Below are 26,957 nucleotides of genomic sequence, written 5' to 3'. Positions count from 1 at the left end.
TTCTGCATCATATTCCACAGCATCTCCACTGTCTGCTCTTAAACTCTTGGGACCTAGAGTTGGATTCCATCCACTCAATAAGTCCTTGCAGCTTTTAGCCACTTAAACAGTTTATGTTCTACCTCCTTGTTCTTGACAATGTTTCACTTGAGATCATCTTCAAATATCACCCTATGAGTTTTTCCATGTACACCGTCCGTAAATATTGAGCAACACTTCCAAAACAACACTGATGCAACCTTTATAGACATTAAAGAGATTAAGTATGGTATGAGATTTGGATGGTCTGATAACCGTGGCAAAAATACAGCGGGTTCAAGTTATTATGTATAGCTTTAAAATGTGCTTTAACAACACTATGGCTATTTGCTTATGAAGTGCCCGTGATTCCGGTGCACTAATTGACGCGATGTCTACCGCTACGAGCACTAGACCACTGATAACTTTAGAGAAAATACCAAAATAATAGTCACTCTTTTAGACATGTAGGATCTGCACCGTGGGAAACATGACTTACTTGCGTCGGGAGAAACGTGGCTGGAATAAGGTCCGGCACTCCGGATGCTCAATACTTGACCCAGCTTCACCAACAAAGTGCGTGGAATAGATGTTTTTGTCCTTCTTGACATGTTTGTGGGAGAAATTTGGTTGACCACAAACACGACTCAAGTCCACCGCTTGTACTTCTCGTGGTTTCAAAGATGGGATAAAGTTTACTTCTTCCATGTAATCCTTTGCGGGTATGTTGAATCGTGTCCGACACAGGCCATACCTACGGTGCTTTGTTGCCACCGTTTTTGGCTTGAAGGGTTATTCCGCAGAAAATAAAACAAAAAAGCCGACTTGGTCCTTTTAGACGGAGGGAAAAGCTCATTGCAGGCTTCGCCTCCTTCAGCCGTGATGCAGAGCTAGCTAACGTTAGCTGTCTGTTTGTAAACAGAGACAGAGGTGCACGCCAGGGGGAAGGCGGCAGCGGCTGCCTCAGCTCTGCCTGTTAAGAATTCTAACGCGCTCATACTGTAGGGACGGTATAAAGTCAAATGTTAGTGGGTTTGATACTGTGGCTTTTTCATAGCATGGTATACTGCGAAACCGGTTATTGGCCCATATCTAATCTGGAGATAAGTACAGCATAATGTTTTGTTGCGTGTTGTCTGGGGTCACTTTCAGCATTCGTGTGGATCATCACATCAATGCCACAATTTCAAAAAGTGAAGACAATGACTATCATTAACAGCCTTACTCTGTCACTGGAGGAAAATTTGATACAACGGGGATCTTCCTTAATGACCTTCTTCACCTCCTTCCACGTCGTTGTCAGTGTGATCTGCAACAAACACACAGGGAAATAAAATCTTAACCATTACAGGCTGAAAACTGTAAAATGGTAATTAAAGGGGGAAACACACACGCTTCACCATTGCAGTGCGCACACTTGTGGGAAATGTGAATGGCTGTGCTGTACTTGTGGCAGCTCTTTACATTTTTACTTATAGAGCTTGCTGGTGTTTACACTGTGTACTTCTTACCATGCTGGTCTCATCCAGCAGCTGTCTGAAATGTTCCTTCTTCTTTTTGGCCAGTGCTTCTACGTGTTCATTAAAAAGCTTCTCTTTCTCCTCTCGCTCCAGCAATGATGCCGACTCCCAGCGATGATCCTTCCGTAGGTTACGCCGCGTGTCGGACCATGTTGCATCTGAAGAACGTACCTGAGGAATGAAGAACCAAATCTCTTAGCTCCATAGTGAGGCAGAGTCCTCTGCATTGTTGAGTACCCTCTTTGAGCCCTTCTCCATAGCCCGATGTGCACCTCCAAAAAATTGAAACTACATGTCAAAATGACAGAGACCGCAAAGGCTGTGATTGGTCACTTTTCCAGTTTCACTCCTTCCTCTCCCATCATATTTAAAGTCTAATTAAAACTTTTTACAGTGCACACAGCAATTACAATTCAATCATGGATCCAAATGGAGGAAAGTTTGGTAGGAGAAGTCTGCAAATATGACCACCTTTACAACACAGAGTCAAAAAAACTACAAAGATGCTCAAATGACCAGCAATTCATGAAAGGAAACTGCATGCAACATTAGATTGAATGTCGGCGATTGTATAAAGGAGTGGAGGTTGTTGAGGGGGATGACCAGTAGCAATGGTGGAGCAGGCAAAAAGAAAATGCCTGGCTTGTTCTTTACGTCATGACCCCTACTGTTCCACCGGTAAATTACATTGCGACACCCACCAATGTGACGGAGACCTTCAAAAGGGTTATGCCCACGTCGAAGTGACTGCATAGCCATGGAGTTACGGAGCTGTAGAAGCATAAATCAGGCGAAGTCTTTTTGCTTTCCAAAAATAAAAATAAAACAAGTCTATTAATTATTTACAACTTTTTATTTCCATAACACCCTAACATAACATCTGAGTAAACCCAAAGCATCTGTGTAGACTGTTGCCTTGACTAAGTTTTTTCATCGCTTTTTTTTTAAACAAACATAGCACAGCTGAACATTGTGTCTTTATGAAGCATACCTCAAACAAATATGATTACATAAATTAATGGTTTATTAATTTTTCCTTCAAGCTGAAGGAAAAATTATGGATTCAATGTTGGGGGGTGGGGAAGTCTGAGACTGAATCATAAGAAAGCATCACAATCAGTACTCTGTTGTTTCTTATCAGGTTTCCTGACCTGAACTCTTTGAGACTTGGACTTCATTAATGAAAAACTACATTCTCCAAAAAACTGGTTCCAACTTTCTTGAACAGTGTTTGACAGATCAGCACTGCAGGAGGGACACTTTTCGTGGACCTATTTTTAAAACTGCTACCACAAATTTTACAACCACAATTCCAGTGAAGTTGGGACGTTGTGTAAATGAAAATAAAAACAGAATACAATGATCTGTAAACCCTCTTCAACCTATATTCAACTGAATACACCACAAAGACAAGATATTTAATGTTCAAACTGATCAACTTTATTGTTTTTGTGCAAATATTTGCTCATTTTGAAATGGATGCCTGCAACATGTTTCAAAAAAGCTGCGACAGTGGCATGTTTACCACTGTGTTACATCACTTTTCCTTCTAACAACACTCAATAACCATTTGGGAATTGAGGACACTAATTGTTGAAGCTTTGTAGATGGAATTCTTTCCCAGTTGTTCAACAGTCCGGGGTCTCAGTTGTCATATTTTGCGCTTCATAATGCGCCACACATTTTCAATTGGTGACAGTTCTGGACTGCAGGCAGGCCAGTCTAGTACTCGCACTCTTTTACCATGAAGCCACGCTCTTGTAAGAGAATGCAGAATGTGGCTTGGCATTGTCTTGCTGAAATAAGCAGGGACGTCCCTGAAAAAGACGTTGCTTGGATGACAGCATGTGTTGCTTCAAAACCTGGATGTACCTTTCAGCATTGATGGTGCCATCACAGATGTGTAAGTTGTCCATGCCATGGGCACTAACACACCCCCATACCATCACAGATGCTGACTTTTGAACTTTGCGCTGGTAACAATTTGGATGGTCTTTTTCCTCTTTTGTCCGGAGGACACGACGTCCATGATTTCCAAAAACAATTTGAAATGTGGACTCATCAGACCACAGCACACTTTTCCACTTTGCGTCTGTCCATTTCAAATGAGCTTGGGCCCAGAGAAAGCAGCGGCGTTTCTGGATGTTGTTGGTGTATGGCTTTCGCTTTGCATGGTAGAGTTTTAACTTGCACTTGTAGATGTAGCGACAAACTGTGTTAACTGACAATGGTTTTCTGAAGTGTTCCTGAGCCCATGCGGTAAGATCCTTTACACAATGTCGGTTTTTAATGCAGTGCCACCTGAGGGATCGAAGGGCACGAGCATTCAATGTTAGGTTTTCAGCCTTGCTGCTTACATGTAGAAAGTTCTCCAGATTCTCTGAATCTTCTGATTATATTATGGACTGTAGATGATGGACTTGCAATTGAACATTGAGAAACATTGTTCTTAAACTGTTGGGCTATTTTTCATGCAGTTTTCACAAAGTGGTGATCCTCGCCCCATCTTTGCTTGTGAACAGCTGAGACTTTTGAGGATGATCCTTTTATACCCAATCATGACACAATTAGTGTCCTCAGTTCCAAAACGCTTATTAAGTGTTGTTAGAAAGAAAGATGTAACACAGTAGTAAACATACCACTGTCCCAGCTTTTTTGAAACATGTTGTAGGCATCCATTTCAAAATTTCAACATTTTCAGAATCTGATTATCAGTTTGAACATTAAATATCTTGTCTTTGTGGTGTATTCAATTGAATATAGGCTGAAGAGCTCATCTAACTGCAACCCCAATTCCAACTTCATTGGAATTGGGGTTGCAGTTAGATGAGATCTTTGTCATTGAGTTCATATGGCTTTCCTGAAGAACCTTTTATATTTTGTGCTTTGTGGCAACACACATTATGACCCTGAAAAATTACTTAATAATGACCAAAACCTATATTCTGCTGGTGGAATGAGTGCAGGCAGTTAGTGTGCTTGTTTCCCTAACAGAAGGTTTCTGGTTCAAGACCACCTATGTCCATTCTCCATGTCATAGGGAGTTGTGTAAGTAAGAGCATTGTTGCATAAAATTTGTGCCAAATCAACAGGCTAATCGTTATCAGAGAAGAACCAAGTTGAGTAATTAGTTGTTGCTTATAATGCCTGTTTTTGGGTTTAAATGCTTTTTAAGTGTCTTAGTGGAAACTGTATTTATTGTATTGTTTGAGCTTTGTCTGTCATCGTTTCGACAAAGTTTATTTATTATATTCTGCCACCCAACTCCATACTTTATTGGTAAATTTAAAACAAGCATATAATAAATAACAGCATCTCACCATGTCAGACATCAGAGCTTTGAAATTCTGGATCGCCTCCTCTCTTTTGTGTTGTTCCCTCTCTCTGTCAATCTCTTTGGTCTGTTCAGATCGCGCCTTTTGCACCTCCCGCTCCCTCTCTCGGAGACTGGCTTCGATTCGCGCCTGTCGCTCCAACTCTCGCTCCTTTTCAATGTCCATGTTCTGTAGGTGACCAGATACAGGATTAGATTTCACGTTTCACTTAACGAGTTTCATTTCTTCAGAATGTGTGAAGTTTTGACTCACTGGGTGCAATGATAGTTTTGCAGAATGCAAAAGATGAAGAACCACACCCTACTTTTTCTGAGCCAAGCTCAAAACTTCTCAATCGCCCCCCATACATAGAAGAACAATGTCTGCAATTTTTAGCTTGTAGATCAATGTGAATGACAGTTATCTACTGCAAAGTGTTGATTTAGCTACTGATGAAAGAGCTAGAAACAGCACAACAAACAAAAAATAATTAAGCCTGCAGGGGATATGGAAGAGGCTGTGAAGGTGAACTTTCGTCTTTGAAAGCTTAGGAAATTGTTGAGAAAAAATTTAATGTGGGTTATAGAGTAGCTGCACAGATACTTACAGCATGATTATGTTTAAAAAGTAGACACAGAGGCTCTGTTGTGTGAACGATGGGTGAAATTTTGCTGCACTCAAGTCACCATCATGCGACACACAATGAGAAACACACATCCCGTCCTGAAAATATATTTGGAAGTGTTATGTTCAAATCTGTGTCGGTAGGAGTAAAAAAAAAAAAAAGGAAAAAAAAAGTGGAGTAGATGTCAGATTCTGACGTTTGGCACCTTCTGTTGAAAGCTGTGGCTGCTAACATTAACTGATGGGCAGAGCCGTGGGAGTTTGAGCAATCTACCAGCTAACTAGAGGGGAACAGCAAAAACAGTTCTCCCATGAGAGTGACAAGTTTTGCTCTGTCTGACAGTAGCAACACAATGTGCTCAGTGTGGCCACACCCACACACAACCTACCTTGGCTAGCTTTTCCATGTACTGCTTGTAAAGTTCTTCTCTGAGTGATGAGTTGTCCACAGTCTTGTATCGAGGATCTGTTTCCAACCGTTCCTTCACTTTGCTCCAACGCTGCCCCCCCTCTACATGCTGCTCGCTCAGTAAGTCAAAGAAGTCCTGCTTCACCTGGAATAACATGCAACAGAACAACTAGTCTAAATATTAAAATAACAATAATAATACAATGCAAGACTCCATTTGGTTTCTTCTCACAACATAACCTCTACAGGTCCTACAGAGGTCACGGCTGGGTACAGCAGACAACTTTTACAGTTGACAGGATTTTACTATTATACAATGACAGACACTGAGTTCAATGCCATCCTGCCTTCTTGTTTGAGAGTGAGAAGCTGGAACTGTAGAGTGAGTGAATGATACCTTATCTCCTCTGGACTTGGAATCCTCTTTTTCTCTCTTTCTCATAGCAGTAATGAATTCGATGAAGATGGCTTCCCTGTCCTTCATCTTCTCTATGGTCTTAAATCGTGGATCTCGGCCATACTTCACTGCAAATTCACTGAACGTTGTCCTGTACAAATTAAAAAATTAACACTGCATAATTAAATTATATCACTTACTTTTCATGCTGAATTTCGATGATTAAAACACCTTTTTGATGTACCCCTTATGTTAAGGCAGTCTTTTTCAAAGAGTGGTTAGTGCATATACTCTGTAGTTTTCTCTGGGCCCCTCCCCAATCGGACCGGGAGTGACATGTTTAGCCGCATGTTCTCCTTGAATTGCTGGCTGTCTGAGTGGTGTCCAATAAATGAGGTGGGCTTCATAGATAATTGGCAAAGCTTCTGGGGAAAACCTGGTCTTGTTAGGAGAGACGGCATCCATCCCACTTTGGATGGAGCAGCTCTCATTTCTAGAAATCTGGCCAATTTTCTTAAATCCTCCAAACCGTGACTATCCAGGGTTGGGACCAGGAAGCAGAGTTGTAGTCTTACACACCTCTCTGCAGCTTCTCTCCCCCTGCCATCCCCTCATTACCCCATCCCCGTAGAGACGGTGCCTGCTCCCAGACCACCAATAACCAGCAAAAATCTATTTAAGCATAAAAATTCAAAAAGAAAAAAATAATATAGCACCTTCAACTGCACCACAGACTAAAACAGTTAAATGTGGTCTATTAAACATTAGGTCTCTCTCTTCTAAGTCCCTGTTGGTAAATGATATAATAATTGATCAACATATTGATTTATTCTGCCTTACAGAAACCTGGTTACAGCAGGATGAATATGTTAGTTTAAATGAGTCAACACCCCCGAGTCACACTAACTGTCAGAATGCTCGTAGCATGGGCCGGGGCGGAGGATTAGCAGCAATCTTCCATTCCATCTTATTAATTAATCAAAAACCCAGACAGAGCTTTAATTCATTTGAAAGCTTGACTCTTAGTCTTGTCCATCCAAATTGGAAGTCCCAAAAAACAGTTTTATTTGTTATTATCTATCGTCCACCTGGTCGCTACTGTGAGTTTCTCTGTGAATTTTCAGACCTTTTGTCTGACTTAGTGCTTAGCTCAGATAAGATAATTATAGTGGGCGATTTTAACATCCACACAGATGCTGAGAATGACGGCCTCAACACTGCATTTAATCTATTATTAGACTCTATTGGCTTTGCTCAAAATGTAAATGAGTCCACCCACCACTTTAATCATATCTTAGATCTTGTTCTGACTTATGGTATGGAAACAGAAGACTTAACAGTATTCCCTGAAAACTCCCTTCTGTCTGATCATTTCTTAATAACATTTACATTTACTCTGATGGACTACCCAGCAGTGGAGAATAAGTTTCATTACACTAGAAGTCTTTCAGAAAGCACTGTAACTAGGTTTAAGGATATGATTCCTTCTTTATGTTCTCTAATGCCATATACCAACACAGTACAGAGTACCTACCTACCTAAACTCTGTAAGTGAGATAGAGTATCTCGTCAATAGTTTTACATCCTCATTGAAGACAACTTTGGATGCTGTAGCTCCTCTGAAAAAGAGAGCTTTAAATAAGAAGTGCCTGACTCCGTGGTATAACTCACAAACTCGTAGCTTAAAGCAGATAACCCGTAAGTTTTCAGAGATGCGCACACATATACATATATATTACATACACAAACACACACACACACACTCTTAATAGGGCTGGAAAGGCAAGATTTCATGAGAATGGACATGATTTAAGCATGACTTAAATCATCTTAAGTCATGTTAATCATCTTAAGTCTTCTTCCTGCACTTTGGACATTGTTCCAGGTCATTTGTTTAAAGATGTTTTTCAGTGTATTGGTCCATACATTGCTGAACTTGTGAACGCTTCTCTATCAAGTGGCTGTTTTCCGTCAGCTCTTAAACATGCTGTAGTCCAGCCGCTCATCAAAAAGAACAATCTTGACCCAAATGTGTTGTCCAACTATAGACCGATCTCTAAATTGCCATTTGTGTCTAAAGTCTTAGAGAAAGCTGTTTATGACCAATTGCAGGCATATCTGGATCTTATTGTAATAGGGGAGAAGTTTCAATCTGGTTTTAAATTAAGACACAGTACTGAAACAGCCCTTTTAAAAGTTTTCAATGACCTTCTTTTAACTCTTGATGCTGGGAACTCTGCGGTTCTTCTGCTTTTAGATTTATCTGCAGCCTTTGACACAGTGGACCACAGTGTCCTTGTGACTCAGCTTGAGACGCACATAGGTATTAAGGGTTCAGCGCTAAATTGGTTTCGGTCCTATCTTTCCAACAGAAGTTTTTCTGTTAATGTAGGACAATACTCTTCCTCTGTGTCTCCTCTTAAATATGGCGTGCCCCAGGGCTCAATTTTAGCACCACTTCTCTTTGCTTTGTACATGATCCCTCTTGGGTCTGTTTTTAAAAAGCACAAAGTCTGTTTTCATTGTTTTGCAGACGACATTCAGATTTACCTTCCTGTAATTTCGTGTGATACCCAGGCTGCTGTAAAAATAGTACAGGACTGTCTAAATGATTACAAGTCCGGATGAGAGCTAATTTTCTGAATCTTAATAAAAATAAAACTGAGATTTTAGTGTTCGGGCAAAGTAAAACCCTCTACAAGGACAAGACAGTGTTATTGGTCCTCTGTCCACTTTTTGCCGCCCTTTTGTAAAAAATCTAGGGGTGATAGTTGACCCATTGTTCAGATTTGATAAGCACATCAGCTCTGTCATCAGGGCCAGCTTCTTTCAGCTGAGGACTCTTTCCAAGATTAAATCTTATTTTACTCGAGTTGATTTTGAAAGAGCTATCCATGCATTTATAACGTCACGTCTGGATTATTGTAATGCTCTCTATGTTGGGCTGGACCAGCGCTCCCTACAGTGCCTGCAGAGTGTACAGAATGCTGCAGCCCGCCTTTTGACTAAAACAAAGAAGCATGAGCACATCACCCCTGTGCTCTGCACCTTACACTGGCTCCCTGTCTTCTTTCGTGTTAAATATAAAGTTTTGCTGATTGTTTTTAAGTGTCTGCACTGTATAGGCCCGATGTATCTGAGTGAGCTCTTGCAGCCGTACACTCCACGTAGGGCTCTGATGTCAGCTGACCAGCTTCTCCTGGCTGTTCCTAAAGCCAGGCTTAAATCTAGAGGTGATAGAGCCTTTTCTGTGGCAGCACCACGACTCTGGAACGATCTTCCGCTGACTGTCAGGTCCTCAGAGTCTGTGGGACAGTTTAAGTCCAGACTGAAAACTCATCTCTTCTCCCTGGCTTTCAACACTGGCTAAGTAGGGTATGCTTTGCTCTGCTATTCTGCTCTGTATTTTTAGATTATTTATTTATTTTATTCCTTTCCTTTAATATTTTACACTTTTGTATTGCTATTATTGTGAAGCACTTTGGTCAGCTGCAGCTGTGTTTTAAATGTGCTATATAAATAAATTTGAATTTGAAGCCGCTGCACACAAACACGTACCTCAAGCGTTTATCACTGCCGCGTGTGGTCTGTCAACGGCCGTACGCTCTAAAACTCTCTAAATGTTTGTTTTTATCAAAATACACAAAGTGCTGCTACAAAATAGCTTTTTTCCATTGTTTCCTGGATGAACCTTATCTGTGACAAAATGTTGCAACAGAAGTCAGGAACATGCATACACACAGGAGTCATATGTGTATTTACACAAAGCTGCTAATTACTTTTATTACAAACTGTTTTACAGTGTGCATTCAGCTTGTGTTTTTCTTGTGTGTGTGTGTGTGTGTGTGTGTGTGTGTGTGTGGGTGGGTGGGTGGGTGCGCACGCACATGCATTTTTATTTATTTATTTTTGATGGCTCAGTTAGCTGCTGTCCACCCAACAGCACCTTTCTGAAAGATATATATATATATATATATATATATATATATATATATATATATATATATATATATATATATATATATATATATATATATATATATATATATATATATATTGTCTATCCTTTCCCAGTCATAGAAACTCCAGTAAAAGGTGTTAATTGTTTGATGTTGCTGGTATGATGTCAGAATGACATTTATGTCTAGTTTAGCAACATGCCACTCAACATAAATTAATAAATTTAAAATAATAGGCACCCGGTACACATGATACAACATGTGGTTGGGACTCTCTGGTGGCTGCAACCAATGGAAAAAGCACAATATAATTCAGTTTTAAAAGGAATTTGAGTTTAATCATGCCCATCATTGACTGCAAAACATACATTAAGCCATGTGAGTGTTTTGTATCCAGCCTCCTAGACCGGAAATAACGCTAGTATGAGACTTTCTGGTCTTATACCTTTTCTATACAGTAAGATTCAGGTGGATTCAGCCAACAATACATTAAAGATTGCAGGTAAATGGAAATTAAAGGTCAACAGCATAATTGAAGACAAAGAGTGGGAGAAGTCCTGGGTTTCTCCACAGAAATGCTTAAGCAACCCAAGTTGGAAAACATTTGGTTGGAAGTTTTCGGCTCCGCACCGTGGAAAATTCTACAGCTAGCCAGGCCCCTGTAGTCGGTGCGGACCAAGGTAGCTTAGCCGCCGTTAGTTACCCCCTGGCAGATCCCGAGCAACCGGGAAAGCAGGCTGACTGGGTGACTGTGAGGAGGAAGCGTAGCCCTAAACAGAAGCCCCGTGTACATCACCAACCCGTTAACATTTCTAACCGTTTTTCCCCACTCGACGACACACCCGCCGAGGATCAAACTCTGGTTATTGGCGACTCTGTTTTGCGAAATGTGAAGTTAGCGACACCAGCAACCATAGTCAATTGTCTTCCGGGGGCCAGAGCAGGCGACATTGAAGGAAATTTGAAACTGCTGGCTAAGGCTAAGCGTAAATTTGGTAAGATTGTAATTCACGTCGGCAGTAATGACACCCGGTTACGCCAATCGGAGGTCACTAAAATTAACATTAAATCGGTGTGTAACTTTGCAAAAACAATGTCGGACTCTGTAGTTTTCTCTGGGCCCCTCCCCAATCAGACCAGGAGTGACATGTTTAGCCGCATGTTCTCCTTGAATTGCTGGCTGTCTGAGTGGTGTCCAAAAAATGAGGTGGGCTTCATAGATAATTGGCAAAGCTTCTGGGGGAAAACCTGGTCTTGTTAGGAGAGACGGCATCCATCCCACTTTGGATGGAGCAGCTCTCATTTCTAGAAATCTGGCCAATTTTCTTAAATCCTCCAAACCGTGACTATCCAGGGTTGGGACCAGGAAGCAGAGTTGTAGTCTTACACACCTCTCTGCAGCTTCTCTCCCCCTGCCATCCCCTCACTACCCCATCCCCGTAGAGACGGTGCCTGCTCCCAGACTACCAATAACCAGCAAAAATCTATTTAAGCATAAAAATTCAAAAAGAAAAAATAATATAGCACCTTCAACTGCACCACAGACTAAAACAGTTAAATGTGGTCTATTAAACATTAGGTCTCTCTCTTCTAAGTCCCTGTTGGTAAATGATATAATAATTGATCAACATATTGATTTATTCTGCCTTACAGAAACCTGGTTACAGCAGGATGAATATGTTAGTTTAAATGAGTCAACACCCCTGAGTCACACTAACTGTCAGAATGCTCGTAGCACGGGCCGGGGCGGAGGATTAGCAGCAATCTTCCATTCCATCTTATTAATTAATCAAAAACCCAGACAGAGCTTTAATTCATTTGAAAGCTTGAGTCTTAGTCTTGTCCATCCAAATTGGAAGTCCCAAAAACCAGTTTTATTTGTTATTATCTATCGTCCACCTGGTCGTTACTGTGAGTTTCTCTGTGAATTTTCAGACCTTTTGTCTGACTTAGTGCTTAGCTCAGATAAGATAATTATAGTGGGCGATTTTAACATCCACACAGATGCTGAGAATGACAGCCTTAACACTGCATTTAATCTATTATTAGACTCTATTGGCTTTGCTCAAAAAGTAAATGAGTCCACCCACCACTTTAATCATATCTTAGATCTTGTTCTGACTTATGGTATGGAAATAGAAGACTTAACAGTATTCCCTGAAAACTCCCTTCTGTCTGATCATTTCTTAATAACATTTACTCTGATGGACTACCCAGCAGTGGGGAATAAGTTTCATTACACTAGAAGTCTTTCAGAAAGCACTGTAACTAGGTTTAAGGATATGATTCCTTCTTTATGTTCTCTAATGCCATATACCAACACAGTGCAGAGTAGCTACCTAAACTCTGTAAGTGAGATAGAGTATCTCGTCAATAGTTTTACATCCTCATTGAAGACAACTTTGGATGCTGTAGCTCCTCTAAAAAAAGAGAGCTTTAAATCAGAAGTGCCTGACTCCGTGGTATAACTCACAAACTCGTAGCTTAAAGCAGATAACCCGTAAGTTGGAGAGGAAATGGCGTCTCACTAATTTAGAAGATCTTCACTTAGCCTGGAAAAAGAGTCTGTTGCTCTATAAAAAAGCCCTCCGTAAAGCTAGGACATCTTTCTACTCATCACTAATTGAAGAAAATAAGAACAACCCCAGGTTTCTTTTCAGCACTGTAGCCAGGCTGACAGAGTCAGAGCTCTATTGAGCTGAGTATTCCATTAACTTTAACTAGTAATGACTTCATGACTTTCTTTGCTAACAAAATTTTAACTATTAGAGAAAAAATTACTCATAACCATCCCAAAGACGTATCGTTATCTTTGGCTGCTTTCAGTGATGCCGGTATTTGGTTAGACTCTTTCTCTCCGATTGTTCTGTCTGAGTTATTTTCATTAGTTACTTCATCCAAACCATCAACATGTTTATTAGACCCCATTCCTACCAGGCTGCTCAAGGAAGCCCTACCATTATTTAATGCTTCGATTTTAAATATGATCAATCTATCTTTGTTAGTTGGCTATGTACCACAGGCTTTTAAGGTGGCAGTAATTAAACCATTACTTAAAAAGCCATCACTTGACCCAGCTATCTTAGCTAATTATAGGCCAATCTCCAACCTTCCTTTTCTCTCAAAAATTCTTGAAAGGGTAGTTGTAAAACAGCTAACTGATCATCTGCAGAGGAATGGTCTATTTGAAGAGTTTCAGTCAGGTTTTAGAATTCATCATAGTACAGAAACAGCATTAGTGAAGGTTACAAATGATCTTCTTATGGCCTCGGACAGTGGACTCATCTCTGTGCTTGTTCTGTTAGACCTCAGTGCTGCTTTTGATACTGTTGACCATAAAATTTTATTACAGAGATTAGAGCATGCCATAGGTATTAAAGGCACTGCGCTGCGGTGGTTTGAATCATATTTGTCTAATAGATTACAATTTGTTCATGTAAATGGGGAATCGTCTTCACAGACTAAAGTTAATTATGGAGTTCCACAAGGTTCTGTGCTAGGACCAATTTTATTCACTTTATACATGCTTCCCTTAGGCAGTATTATTAGACGGTATTGCTTAAATTTTCATTGTTACGCAGATGATACCCAGCTTTATCTATCCATGAAGCCAGAGGACACACACCAATTAGCTAAACTGCAGGATTGTCTTACAGACATAAAGACATGGATGACCTCTAATTTCCTGCTTTTAAACTCAGATAAAACTGAAGTTATTGTACTTGGCCCCACAAATCTTAGAAACATGGTGTCTAACCAGATCCTTACTCTGGATGGCATTACCCTGACCTCTAGTAATACTGTGAGAAATCTTGGAGTCATTTTTGATCAGGATATGTCATTCAAAGCGCATATTAAACAAATATGTAGGACTGCTTTTTTGCATTTACGCAATATCTCTAAAATCAGAAAGGTCTTGTCTCAGAGTGATGCTGAAAAACTAATTCATGCATTTATTTCCTCTAGGCTGGACTATTGTAATTCATTATTATCAGGTTGTCCTAAAAGTTCCCTAAAAAGCCTTCAGTTAATTCAAAATGCTGCAGCTAGAGTACTGACGGGGACTAGAAGGAGAGAGCATATCTCACCCATATTGGCCTCTCTTCATTGGCTTCCTGTTAATTCTAGAATATAATTTAAAATTCTTCTTCTTACTTATAAGGTTTTGAATAATCAGGTCCCATCTTATCTTAGGGACCTCGTAGTACCATATCACCCCAATAGAGCGCTTCGCTCTCAGACTGCAGGCTTACTTGTAGTTCCTAGGGTTTGTAAGAGTAGAATGGGAGGCAGAGCCTTCAGCTTTCAGGCTCCTCTCCTGTGGAACCAGCTCCCAATTCAGATCAGGGAGACAGACACCCTCTCTACTTTTAAGATTAGGCTTAAAACTTTCCTTTTTGCTAAAGCTTATAGTTAGGGCTGGATCAGGTGACCCTGAACCATCCCTTAGTTATGCTGCTATAGACGTAGACTGCTGGGGGGTTCCCATGATGCACTGTTTCTTTCTCTTTTTGCTCTGTATGCACCACTCTGCATTTAATCATTAGTGATCGATCTCTGCTCCCCTCCACAGCATGTCTTTTTCCTGGTTCTCTCCCTCAGCCCCAACCAGTCCCAGCAGAAGACTGCCCCTCCCTGAGCCTGGTTCTGCTGGAGGTTTCTTCCTGTTAAAAGGGAGTTTTTCCTTCCCACTGTAGCCAAGTGCTTGCTCACAGGGGGTCGTTTTGACCGTTGGGGTTTTACATAATTATTGTATGGCCTTGCCTTACAATATAAAGCGCCTTGGGGCAACTGTTTGTTGTGATTTGGCGCTATATAAAAAATTGATTGATTGATTGATATACTGGTAAATATCATACCAAACAATAACAATCCAACTACATTTAGTTTCTGAGGAATATTAAAAATACTGTATAACCAATTGACACTAATATTTCATGCAAAGATAATTTTGTATCTCCATAACATTTTTAGCGCAGAATAAAATTTCGTACAGTGGGGAAAATAAGTATTTGACCCACTGTCCGTTTTGCAAGTTTTCCCACCTACAAAGAATGGAGAGGTCTGTAATTTTTATCATAGGTACACTTCAACTGTGAGAGACAGAATCTAAAAAAAACAAAAAAAAACAAAAGAAGAACAACAAAAAAAAAAATCCAGTAAATCACATTGTATGATTTTTAAATAATTCATTTGCATTTGCATAAAATAAGTATTTGATCCCCTACCAACCAGCAAGAATTCTGGCTCACACAGATCTGCTAATTTATCTTTAAGAAGCCCTCTTATTCTGCACTCTTTACCTGTATTAATTGCACCTGTTTGAACTTGTTACCTGTATAAAAGACACCTGTCCACACAATCAATCACACTCCAACCTGTCCACCATAGCCAAGACCAAAGAGCTGTCTAAGGACACCAGGGACAAAACTGTAGAGCTTGGTAGAAGACAACAATTATGTAGTAGAGAAGCTTGAATCTTCGACTGGACTGGGTTGCTTGACGTGAGGACGTTTCGCTTCAAATTGCAGAAGCTTCCTCTGCTAAAATTCTTACTCTGGTAGTCTGACTTCTGTCTTTTTTTATTCTTCTCTACAAGAGTCAAGACAGCTGAAACTCCAAATCTGAAAGCTTTGGAGAAGATTTGTATGGAGGAGTGGACCAAAATCCTTGCTGCAGTGTGTGAAAACGTGGTCAAGAACTACAGGAAACATCTGACCTCTGTAATGGCAGACAAATGTTTCTGTACCAATTGTTAAGCTCTGTTATTCTAGGGGATCAAATACGTATTTTATGCAATAAAATGCAAATTAATTATTTAAAAATCATACAATGTGATTTTCTGGATTATAATTTTTTTTTTTTTTGATTCTGTCTCTCACAGTTGAAGTGTACCTACAATAAAAATTACAGACCTCTCCATTCTTTGTAGGTGGAAAAACCTGCAAAACTGACAGGGGGTCAAATACTTATTTTCCCCACTGTAACTCTCAGCACAAAATAAGCCTTTTCATGCCAAATATTACCGTCACTAATTTCTTAAATTTGATTCATTCTGTTTCTTGTTGCATGAAAAAAAAAAAACACTATATAACATATCACCAACAGAAACAATTGCATGTACCTGGCTGTAAGCTTCGCCTCTTCCATCATCCTCCTGAACTCATCTTTGGCATGCATCAGTTTGTTTTTCTTCTCCTTCCTCTCCTCCTCTGCTCGTGTTTTCACATACTGATCAAATACCTGATTGGAACATGTGCACAAAAAAATGAGCTCAGTATTGAAAAAAATACTAAAGGCGGGTGTAAAGAGCTATGATGTGAGAACAATCCAGAGACAGAAGAACCAACAGTGGCAAACTGAACCTGTTTCCTCTCTTTTGGGTTGAGCAGAAGGTAACGAGAGTCAAACACAATCTTATGCAGCTCTTTGTCCCAAGTTGAGAATGCAGATACCTAAAGTTAAGACCAGGAACAAAAACAGACAATGCAGAAAATAATTTGTGATTCTGTTACAGCTATAATTACACACTTAAAACAACACTCGTTCAAACTTAGTCAAAAGTAAAACAGTGAGCCCCAACTTCATTGCAAATATTTAAGTATTTATTTATTAAATATGATTATTTTGTAGTCGTGAATACATACACAAAACCATCAAGGTATGTTTCAGCCACATCAGCATTCAAACCTATTGATTTTAGGATAAAAAAGACAAAGATCGGGGACACTGGGAGGATTTTCTTTCAAACCAAAAAGTGCTCAAAATTATAATCACTTCTTTGGCACATTTTGATCAAACTCTGTATGCATGCTGGGTAGCCCGACTCCAAGAACCTTATTAACTTTAGGTTCAGAAGATCATGGTCATTCAAAATGTTTATTTATTTATTTTTACTACATGTTATGTTGTAAAGTACCAATATTTTACTATGGGGCAAGGGGTTCACATCTTTGTCCTGTGATACCAACAGTATTTTTCTGAAATGTAATGTTGTATATGAAAATGCATTCCTGAGATCAACATATATCATCCAGGGATAGACCTGCCACCTTAAGATGTTGAGTTTCCATTACCCCTCTTTCTAACAGCATGTCCTTGAACTGGGTCATCCGGGCTTCAAGAGGCACTGTCGCTCTCTCTCTGGCAGCTCTGAGCTCTGCTTCCATTGCTGCTTCCTTTTCTGAGTCTGCTTCCTTCATTTCCTCCTTTCTACATGAATGAAAATACAAAAATCAGACTTGGAGAAGTTTGGCGAGGACACCCAGTAAAGGAGCAAATAAATAAGGGTGGCAGACGGTGGACCATATTTTCCAGGACTATAAGTGACCTCTTGTTTTAGTTACTTTTCTGTTCCTGCGACTAATATATCAAACAACACACACACACACACACACACACACACACACACACACACACACACACACACACACACACACACACACACACACACACACACACACACACACACACACACACACACACACACACACACACATATCCATAAATGGCTACTTTTGTCTTTCTGTCTGTCCGGAATAGGCTCTAAATCTACAAAAGGTGAACTCCCCAAAGTTACATATTCTGAACCACCATGACATGGGCTACAACCTGGTACTATTTTCAAAAAAAAAAAAATAATAATATTAAGACAACAATATTAACAATAATCTGATACATAGTTTTTTCTTTCTGTCTGTCCGGAATAGGCTCTAAAACTACAAAAGGTGAACTCCCCAAAGTTACATATTCTGAACCACCATGACATGGGCTACAACCTGGTACTGTTTTCAAACAAAAAAATTAATATTAAGACAACAATATTAACAATAATCTGATACATACAGTTGAACCATATGTACCTCAGTGGCAGTTGTACTCCAGCACAAATCTCTCAGCTTTAATAGCTGGCCGCTGCCCCTATGCATATATGCAGGAGCTCAGTAGCCTGCCTACTGCTATAAACAGAGCCCAGACTCCTGGGCTATCTGCTGCTGGCTGTTGGCTAGAACACATAGCATGGGTGTGCATGCCAGCTTGGTTGTATAACCAAGCAGATTCAAATATCCCCCTTGATATGAATGCATCCTTTCTCTGCACATGCTGCACGTGGGTGCTACAAACCTGTATGACTCTCCTTGAAAAGATTTGAACAACTCTATAAACTTTAGTGTTTTCAGACCTGTTTATAGCAAAAACAAATGTGAGTATTTTGTCATTTACTGACTAATCATATACTGAACATTTTGATTGTAAGAATATAAATACACAATTCAGTACAAAGTAACTTTCTTCCATGTGCTTTGTTATCCCCATACTCCCCTCTACCAATATTACACCCATGATATTTGACACCATGTGTGAATGAGTAGATATGCCATCCTACTTAAAAAAAAGTCCTTAAATCTGGTTTAATCATTATGGCAATATGCACCCTCAAATTGAGATTTTTCTGTACCTAATGGCCAATACTGCGTTATGTTTATCAACTTCAAAATAAATACAGGGTAAACTCTTCATAATGCTGTCCCCAGGAACAAGGATTTAGAACTGCAGATAAGGTGCCACCTCAGAGATGTAGATGGGTTCTCCCCATGCCAGGCATTGGTGGCTGAGAGGGGGTGGGGGTGGCTGGGTGTGTGTGTGTGTCAATCCACATGAATTTTGATAGTTCTCCCCATGCCAGGCATTGGTGGCTGATAAAACTTATACACAATCACTATGATATAATACTTATCCGAATACAGCCTATTCCTTCTTGGAATGAAGGTTTTCACTCTTAGCAGAGAGCTTTCAACCACAGACTGTAAATTAAACTTTAAAAGTTTACTGGATAAAATATCAAACTTTGTCTTTTCTTGCAATTTGTACATGTATTTCTAAACATTTGCACATTTTCTAAAAATAAAGGTGTAGAGTGTACATGATGTGTATCACTTGCCTAGCGTTGATCATAATGTATCAGGCAAACGCATGTTTTCTGTATCACAATGGGACTCTGCAGATCATTTGAAAAAGTGATGTAGTTCTAACTGCTGATGGGGCAACACCCTTTCAATCAGCCAGTAAGCGGGCATAGAGCCTGTGTTCTCCAGTGGCGCGTTGTATATAGGCTGTTCATTATGATGTAAATATCATAAATTAAATTTTGTTATTTATCAACTCTTCACAACCTGCTGTCCTATTATAATAGTGCACTAGCTTTGGGGTTGATCTAATAGTTTTGGTATGTTGATGTTTCATGGCTCAAACTGTTTTTAGTGGTCAAACCTCTTTTTTTTTTACAACTGAAAAGATTGTTTGTTCTCTAAATATACCAATGAATGCATAACTTTAAGAAATATGCAAGGCAACATTTACACAATTTAAAGATGGAATGCCTCAAAGTGTGCAAAAAGAAACCACTACTTTTGCTAATAATGTGGCTGGCCTGAATATGGCAGAACCTGCGATCTTCCACAGTTAGTTAGTCAGATGCTCCAGAGTTGGTAACCCCAATCAGCTGTATATCCACTTTCCTGACAGAAGGACAAGGAACATTGTCTACCAAGAGGCTCTTCAGAACTACTGGCTACAAAAGCTACATTTAAATATATATTCAACATCTCAAATCCAAAATTAACATTTGCTTAAAAGCCATTTTATTTTTGTAGCATTCTTATAAACTAGATTTGCAATGTATCAACAATTATAAAGGTCATACCATCAATTCTGATTAATGATTATGAGCATACTTGATCTGCAATATAAAGTCTGAAGAACTTCATTGTTGTTTCTTGCATGCAGCAAAATTCAGTTTTCTCTCTTGGTTTGGGGATTCCACCTATTTTGGGTTTTTAGTTCAAACCTTTGCCTATTCGGACTACATATATACTTATAAGATATCTACAATTATGACAAAATATAAACTTTGGAATATTTTGTAGATTATATCTTAAACAGGTTAACCTGGGCAATGCCGGGTACCCCAGCTAGTATATATATATTTGGTGGGGGGGAGCAAATAAATTAATAAATGAAAATACTGCATTACTACTGCCATAAACTGGCATGTCTACACCCATTACAAGCTATTCCTATACAACAACTGAAAGATTAAACTGATTCAAACTCCACAGCAGAAGGTGGTGGTAATGTACTATTAAGCTGGATACCAACTCTCACAAAACAAGAAAAAGATCTCGATCAGAATGATGCACTGGGTCTAATACAAGGCTAACTAATGTAAAAAAAAAAAGTCACAGAGTTTTAAAATAATTAATTACAGACATCTTTTGCCTGTTTATTGATGACAAGAAGCAGTTTACTTTTGAGTTCTTTGTACCTTGTGCAGTAACATTAATTAGCCTGTTAGCTTCTGCTTGCTAACACAGGGTTTATGCTGTAAATAATTGACAGATTAGATTCATTTTGCTTCTTGTTGCATGATGCAGTAGCACATTTTTAAAATGAAAGCGACTTATAGACTGATGCAACATATACGATTTTTGCTCTTCATGAGACTTATTTGGACAGCTATTACTAATACTCCAGTGCAACATAAACTCCAGAAAAGAAGGTAATCAAGGAGACGGATCATATATTTATGTACCTACAAGTTAAGACAATAGTAAAAGAAAGAAATCACTTACTTCCGTTTTTTGGCTTTGGTTGGCTCTTCTTCCAAGTTACTTTCAGTAGCAACAGTTATATCCAACTCCTCTTTACTGATACCTGTGCATACACATACAGAATGAATATCAAAGAAGGATGTATGCCTTACATGTCCATCCATAAAGTTCAGAAGAAGTAGTCTACGCATTGGTCAAAGTCATGAACAGTATTTTCCCCAACACCCAAATTCTTTATTTTAATGCTCTGACTCTTCTGACTTTCTCTGGACCAACATGTTTCAAGGACAAGCTTTGGTGATACGTGTTACCTGAAACTGAATTTTATTTTCAGTATTAATAATTAAAATAGCCATTTTTGGAACATAAATGCTTTCCTCTCTTAACAAGCAGGGACCGAGGGGACCTGATGCTCCCTCTGGAAATCTGAGTGGGGAGAAATATCAATCCAAAATGGCCCCCATGATGGCCACAAACAAAATGTTCCAAAATGTTTCCTCCCCATCTTAGTTTTGCATTAGTGTAGTTAGACAATGTCTCAATTTTTAGGATCTAGGTAAAAACAAAAGGTCTGATGCGAAGCTCAAGATCTCTTCTGTCCTTTGATACCCATATTACATAGCTTTGTTTTCCTTGAAGCGTTGGAGGAGTCACATTAACAGGAAAACACCCCTTTTTCTCACATAGTTCAATGTCTCAAATCAAGGCCCTTAATAAAATACAGACCACTTCGTATAATAACAACATTGCATTTGTAGGTGTAACCGTAGCAATAAGGTTCAAATTAAAAGAGCTTTCATGACAGATTGATGCACTCCATTCAGCTTCCATGATGTATTGTGGTGGGAGATCAAAATCCCTCAATGAACATTAATGCACTCATCCACAATTTTTTTTTTTCAAATATTAAACTGATCTGACTGTATAACATCTACATACAAATCAGTGTCAACATGTTTATTACCGACAACAACCAACAAAAATCTGCAGGGTTCATACGGTCCATCAGGAAAGTATTCACAGCGCTTCACTTTTTCCATATGTCATGTTACAGCCTTATTCCAAAATGGATGAAATTCTTTTTTTCCCCTCAAAATTCTACTTGCAGCACCCCATGATGAAAACAGGCAAATTTATTTAAAAAAACAAACAAACAAAAACACTAAGTAATCACACGTACATAAGTATTCACACCCATTGGGCAATATGTTGTTGATGCAACTTTGGCAGTAATTACAGCCTCAAGTGTTCTTGAATATGATGCCACAGTCTTGGTGCACCTATCTTTGGGCAGTTTTGTCCATTCCTCTTTGCAGCACCACTCAAGCTCCATCAGGGTGGATGGGAAGCGTCGGTGTACAGTCATTGTCAGATCTCTCCAGAGATGCTCAATCAGATTCAGGTCTGGGCTCTGTCTGAACCACTCAAGGACATTCAGAGTTGTTATCTTACCTGTGTGCTTAGGGACATTGTCCTGCTAAAAGACGAACCGTCGCCTCAATCTGAGGTCAAGAGCGCTCTGGAGCTGGTTTTCATCCAGAATGTCTCTGTAGATTGCTGCATTCATCTTTCCCTCAATCTTGACTAGTCTCCCAGTTCCTGCCACTGAAAGACATCCCCACAGCATGATGCTGCCACCACTATGCTTCACTGTAGGGTTGATGCCTGGTTTCCTCCAAACACGACGCCTGGCATTCAAATCAATTCAAATCAATTTTATTTATATAGCGACAAAACACAACAAACAGTTGCCCCAAGGCGCTTTATATTGTAAGGCAAAGCCATACAATAATTACGGAAAAACCCCAACGGTCAAAACGACCCCCTGTGAGCAAGCACTTGGTGACAGTGGGAAGGAAAAACTCCCTTTTAACAGGAAGAAACCTCCAGCAGAACCAGGCTCAGGGAGGGGCAGTCTTCTGCTGAGACTGGTTGGGGCTGAGGGAGAGAACGAGGAAAAAGACATGCTGTGGAGGGGAGCAGAGATAAATCACTAATGATTAAATGCAGAGTAAATGCAAATTCACACCAAAGAGTTTAATCTTTCTCTAATCAGACCAGAGAATTTTGTTTCTCATGGTCTGAGAGTCCTTCAGGTGTCTTTTGACAAACTCCAGGTGGGCTGTCATTTGCCTTTTACTAAGGAGTGGCTTCCCTCTGGCCACTCTACCATACAGGCCTGATTGGTGGATTGGTGGAGATGGTTGTCCTTCTGGAAGGTTCTCCTCTGTCCACAGAGGAATGCTGGAGCTGTGACAGAGTGACCATTGGGTTCTTGGTCACCTCCCTGACTAATGTCCTTCTCCTCCGATCACTCATTTCAGATGGGTGGCCAGCTCTTTGAAGAGTCCTGATGGATCCAAATTGCTTCCATTTATGGATGATAGAGGCCACTGTGCTCATTGGGACCTTCAAAGCAGCAGAAATGTTTCTCTCCCCTGCCCCAGATCTGTGGCTTGAGTCAATCCTGTCTTGGCAGTCTACAGACAATTCCTTTGACATCATGGTTGGTTTGTGCTCTGACATGCACTTTCATTCATTTGTATGCTTTGGAATTTTCATTTACACCATCACAAACATCTGATTGCCAACCTCTGTTTGTTGGCAGAAATAAGTTCTGAGAGCGCACTTTTTAGTTCACACCTGTTTTCTTGGTGTCCTCCATGCCTCTTTTATGTGGAGGCTCCTGGATGTGCTTGTCAACATCAGCTCGACCAACCAGCTCCTCGGGTCGATCCCACATGGACAGCCGTGTGGTCGGATTGTAAAAGAACACACGATCATCTCCGGTCCAAACCACACACCTGAGACAGACCCATTGAGACACAGACAGGTGGGCACAGAGTTAAAAACAGAACGCTACAGATGATTCACAAAGGCAGCGTGGTAATACAGGCTGTGATGTAGTGCGTGTACCATGGGGTTCCAGGGATAGGGTTGGTGGCTACAGGTCTGGCTTTCTGAGCTGCTTTTTCCTCCTCTGTCATTTCTTCTTCTTTAGGCTCCTTGACAATTACATACCGTAAGTGCAGAGACTGGACAGAGATAACATCTGCTAATGCTTTGACACCTTTAAAATTTTTTTGGGGAGAATCAACATATTAATTTGTTCTACATACACACCTCTTTCTCATTATTAGTGTTTTCTATTTTGATCTCTTCATCTTCCATCTCCATTGCTTCAGCCTCTTCCTGGGCCAGACGCTCCTTGGCTTTCTCTATTTCTTTTTCTAGGAACAGAGAGGAAGGAAATAGACACTGTGAGATACATTTAAACAGGTGCTCACTGCTCACTAAATACACCTTGACACTGATTTTACCAGAGAGTTACAGATGTAATTTCAGTTACTGAGCAAAGGTAAACCAACAACCACCACACAACAACGAACATAATGTGACTTCAATGATGCAGACCAGTCACTGACCAGGCAGAGATTTCTCCAGGCTACCGACCACCTCTTCAGATCCAAGTTGGAACCAAACATGATACCTCCACTGTACCACACTAGTCGCTTGCATGTATTCTATATTAGTGACAGTGAATCTTTTGCAATGAAACTTGAGTTAAACTAGTCAACCTCTATACTGAGGCAACATGTCTGTTTATGCATGTAACAGTATTTTAAAAACTCCAACAACAGAAAGTCTCATCCCAGAATTATTTTCCTTCATGCACATCCTCATATGGTGTGTTACCATTACTTCCAATTTCACTGAAATCAATAAGGCGGTTTTAAAGTTGCGGAAATTAAAAAGACTGATTGACAGATGATTCATTGACACGTATGTTTTGCTAGACAGATGACTCCATTAAATCATGGCTTTTTTTTTTTTTTTTTTTTTGGCCAAAGCAAATTTTAATGTCAAATGAACAATACACTAAAACCTTAAACATGTAGATCGAAACACACACATTTCCACAACAGCTCCACATAATAAATATAACTTAAACCAATTACAGTAACTTCACACCAAGTAAAAATTTTGGTATAGACAGTGCTTTGAAAAGAAGGTTCTCCAAGACACACCCCCTCATCAGCAATCCTTTTGTAAAGACTCAGTGGACAGCAGCCCCAGACAGGGGCTAAGACGCTAAAGTAAGCAAATAACTGTCTTAAAAAGTTTGATTCAACAAATTAAGTGAAAAGTTATTCATCATTTAATGGCAACTATTCTGCTTTGCGTGCACCCCATCATGTCAGATCTCAGAAGTAAAGCAGAGTAGGTCTGACTAGTACTTAGAACCAAGGGCTCTGTGTGTGTCCATGAAAATAAAATTGAAAATATACATGTACAACTGGAGGTGAATCAGGAAGGGCGTCTAGTGTAAAATTTGTCCCAAATCCCTGTACTGGATCCACTGTGATGACCCTGAGCAACAAGGGGCAACCGAGAGACAAAAGCATAACAGCAACCGATCACTTAATTATCTACCTTGCAAGCAAGAACCGCTGAATCACCAAAAAAAGTCCTAACAGAATTAGCTACCAAATTTCTTCTGATTTTATTTTGTTGTAGGTAAAGAAAATGCTAAGGCAGCGGTGTCCAAACTATTCCAGAAAGAGCTGAGTGGGTGCAGGTTTTCTTTGCAGCCACTGACTCCAGCAGGTGATTTCACTGTTTAACATCACTTTGAGCAGGTGGGATGAGTTCATCAGTGAAATCACCTGCTGGAGTCAGTGGCTGCAAAGAAAACCTGCACCCCCTTGGCCCTTTCTGGAATAGTTTGGACACTACTGTGCTAAGGGGAAGTATATAAGATTAAAATAAATACATAAATAAATAAATAAATAAAATATCTGATTAAGGGAATCAAAAGTTGAAAGAAATACAAAAACTCAAGTATACATACTCCCACCAAAATTACTCTAATTCTGCCACAAAGTATAATAACTTTGTTACTAAGGGTGTGATGGTACATGAGTTGATATCAAAATGTTTCAGTATAGGCCTTTCAGTTAATAATGCCAAGTTCACCCAAATATGATACATATATGGATTTCTACAAGTGATTATCTAGCAATGAAAGGTATAAACAATACAAAACAAAAAACTCCTGTGTATATTCTGTAAGCTGTAAATGGACTAGTTAAGTATGACTGTAATGCACATTTTGATCCATCAGATGCTCAATGGGCTTTACAATGAAGCTTCACATTCACAGTTAGATTACCATTTCCTGGGTCACACCTACCTTTTTCCACCAAGGCCTGTGGTTTCTCCCAGGTGGACTCCAGTGTTCGATTGTTGTAGTAGTACGTTTTCCCGTCAGCTGTTTTGTACTCCGACCACTCAGGTAGCTGCAGTGAGCCAGCCATAGAAGCAGGAGCTGCTGAGAGAGCTAACTGGGGGTGCATCATGGAAACTAAGGGCGGGCCCATACCAGGAAGCATTCCTGTCAGCGAGAAAAGAAAGACATAAAATGATTTACGAGTTTTCATTCAGAGCCATACAAATAGCTAGAGTGGACTACTTCACAAATATTTTAGTTTTTCCAACAATTTGTTTGTTATTTCAAGGCTGTTTTATTTGAATTAGAAACCTATACAGTGGCATTCCAAAGTTTGAACACCCTTGGCCTTTTTTATGTAATAAAATAAATCAGACTTGTCTATATTAATATTTCTACAGTTGTAATGGTACACATCACATTTGTCTGTTGCTTCATCAGTCACAGCTTCATAGTGGAGTAGAACAGAAAATTACTTAAAATCAAGAACACATTTAAAATCTAGGCTCCAGTAACTGTTGTGGTGTCTGGGAAACTAGCTGAAATTTCATGTCTTGCTTTTATGAACCTCCTCCTCTGTTCATTCCACCATGATGTTGTGTAACTGTTGATGTAACAAACAAAATTCGTATAATGCAGTTTCTACAGTCACAACCACAGCACCTTATAACTCCTTCAGAGTAGTCAGGGGTATCCGCATAGCTTCTCTCACGTGTCAAATTCTTGAACAATCTCTCAGTTTTTAAGAACTGCCAAATACAGTGGAAATGTTCATGTGTCCAACACCTGATTTGTTTAAAGAAAACTGGCTGTAAATGTTAAGGATGCCCATACTTATGCATTCCATTATTCTGACTTATTTAATTTGTATCATAC

General features: G+C 39.7%; 1 protein-coding gene across 7 annotated transcripts in view; it reads right to left on the bottom strand.

Moving 5' to 3' along the window:
* Window positions 1–26,957, bottom strand: part of tcerg1b (transcription elongation regulator 1b (CA150)) — a 56,076-nt gene that overhangs the window by 10,409 nt on the left and 18,710 nt on the right. For 2 of the 7 annotated variants that reach the window (XM_034178116.1, XM_034178119.1), the window contains 13 exons: window positions 26,046–26,246; window positions 23,975–24,081; window positions 23,768–23,886; window positions 23,495–23,655; window positions 20,873–20,954; window positions 17,318–17,453; window positions 16,607–16,696; window positions 16,366–16,484; window positions 6,283–6,433; window positions 5,866–6,030; window positions 4,859–5,041; window positions 1,519–1,709; window positions 1,244–1,328 (listed from right to left, as the gene is read on the bottom strand). In XM_034178116.1, coding sequence (XP_034034007.1) covers window positions 1,244–1,328; window positions 1,519–1,709; window positions 4,859–5,041; window positions 5,866–6,030; window positions 6,283–6,433; window positions 16,366–16,484; window positions 16,607–16,696; window positions 17,318–17,453; window positions 20,873–20,954; window positions 23,495–23,655; window positions 23,768–23,886; window positions 23,975–24,081; window positions 26,046–26,246 — 1,790 coding nt within the window. Of the gene's footprint in view, window positions 1–1,243; window positions 1,329–1,518; window positions 1,710–4,858; window positions 5,042–5,370; window positions 5,576–5,682; window positions 5,758–5,865; window positions 6,031–6,282; window positions 6,434–16,365; window positions 16,485–16,606; window positions 16,697–17,317; window positions 17,454–20,872; window positions 20,955–23,494; window positions 23,656–23,767; window positions 23,887–23,974; window positions 24,082–26,045; window positions 26,247–26,957 lie in introns of those variants that run through there. The other 5 variants (XM_034178123.1, XM_034178120.1, XM_034178117.1 and 2 more) reach the window with 4 other exon arrangements.

Source organism: Thalassophryne amazonica, chromosome 9 (genome assembly GCF_902500255.1).
Source record: "Thalassophryne amazonica chromosome 9, fThaAma1.1, whole genome shotgun sequence".
Lineage (NCBI taxonomy): Eukaryota > Metazoa > Chordata > Actinopteri > Batrachoidiformes > Batrachoididae > Thalassophryne > Thalassophryne amazonica.
This window is presented reverse-complemented; position numbering and strand designations above follow the sequence as displayed.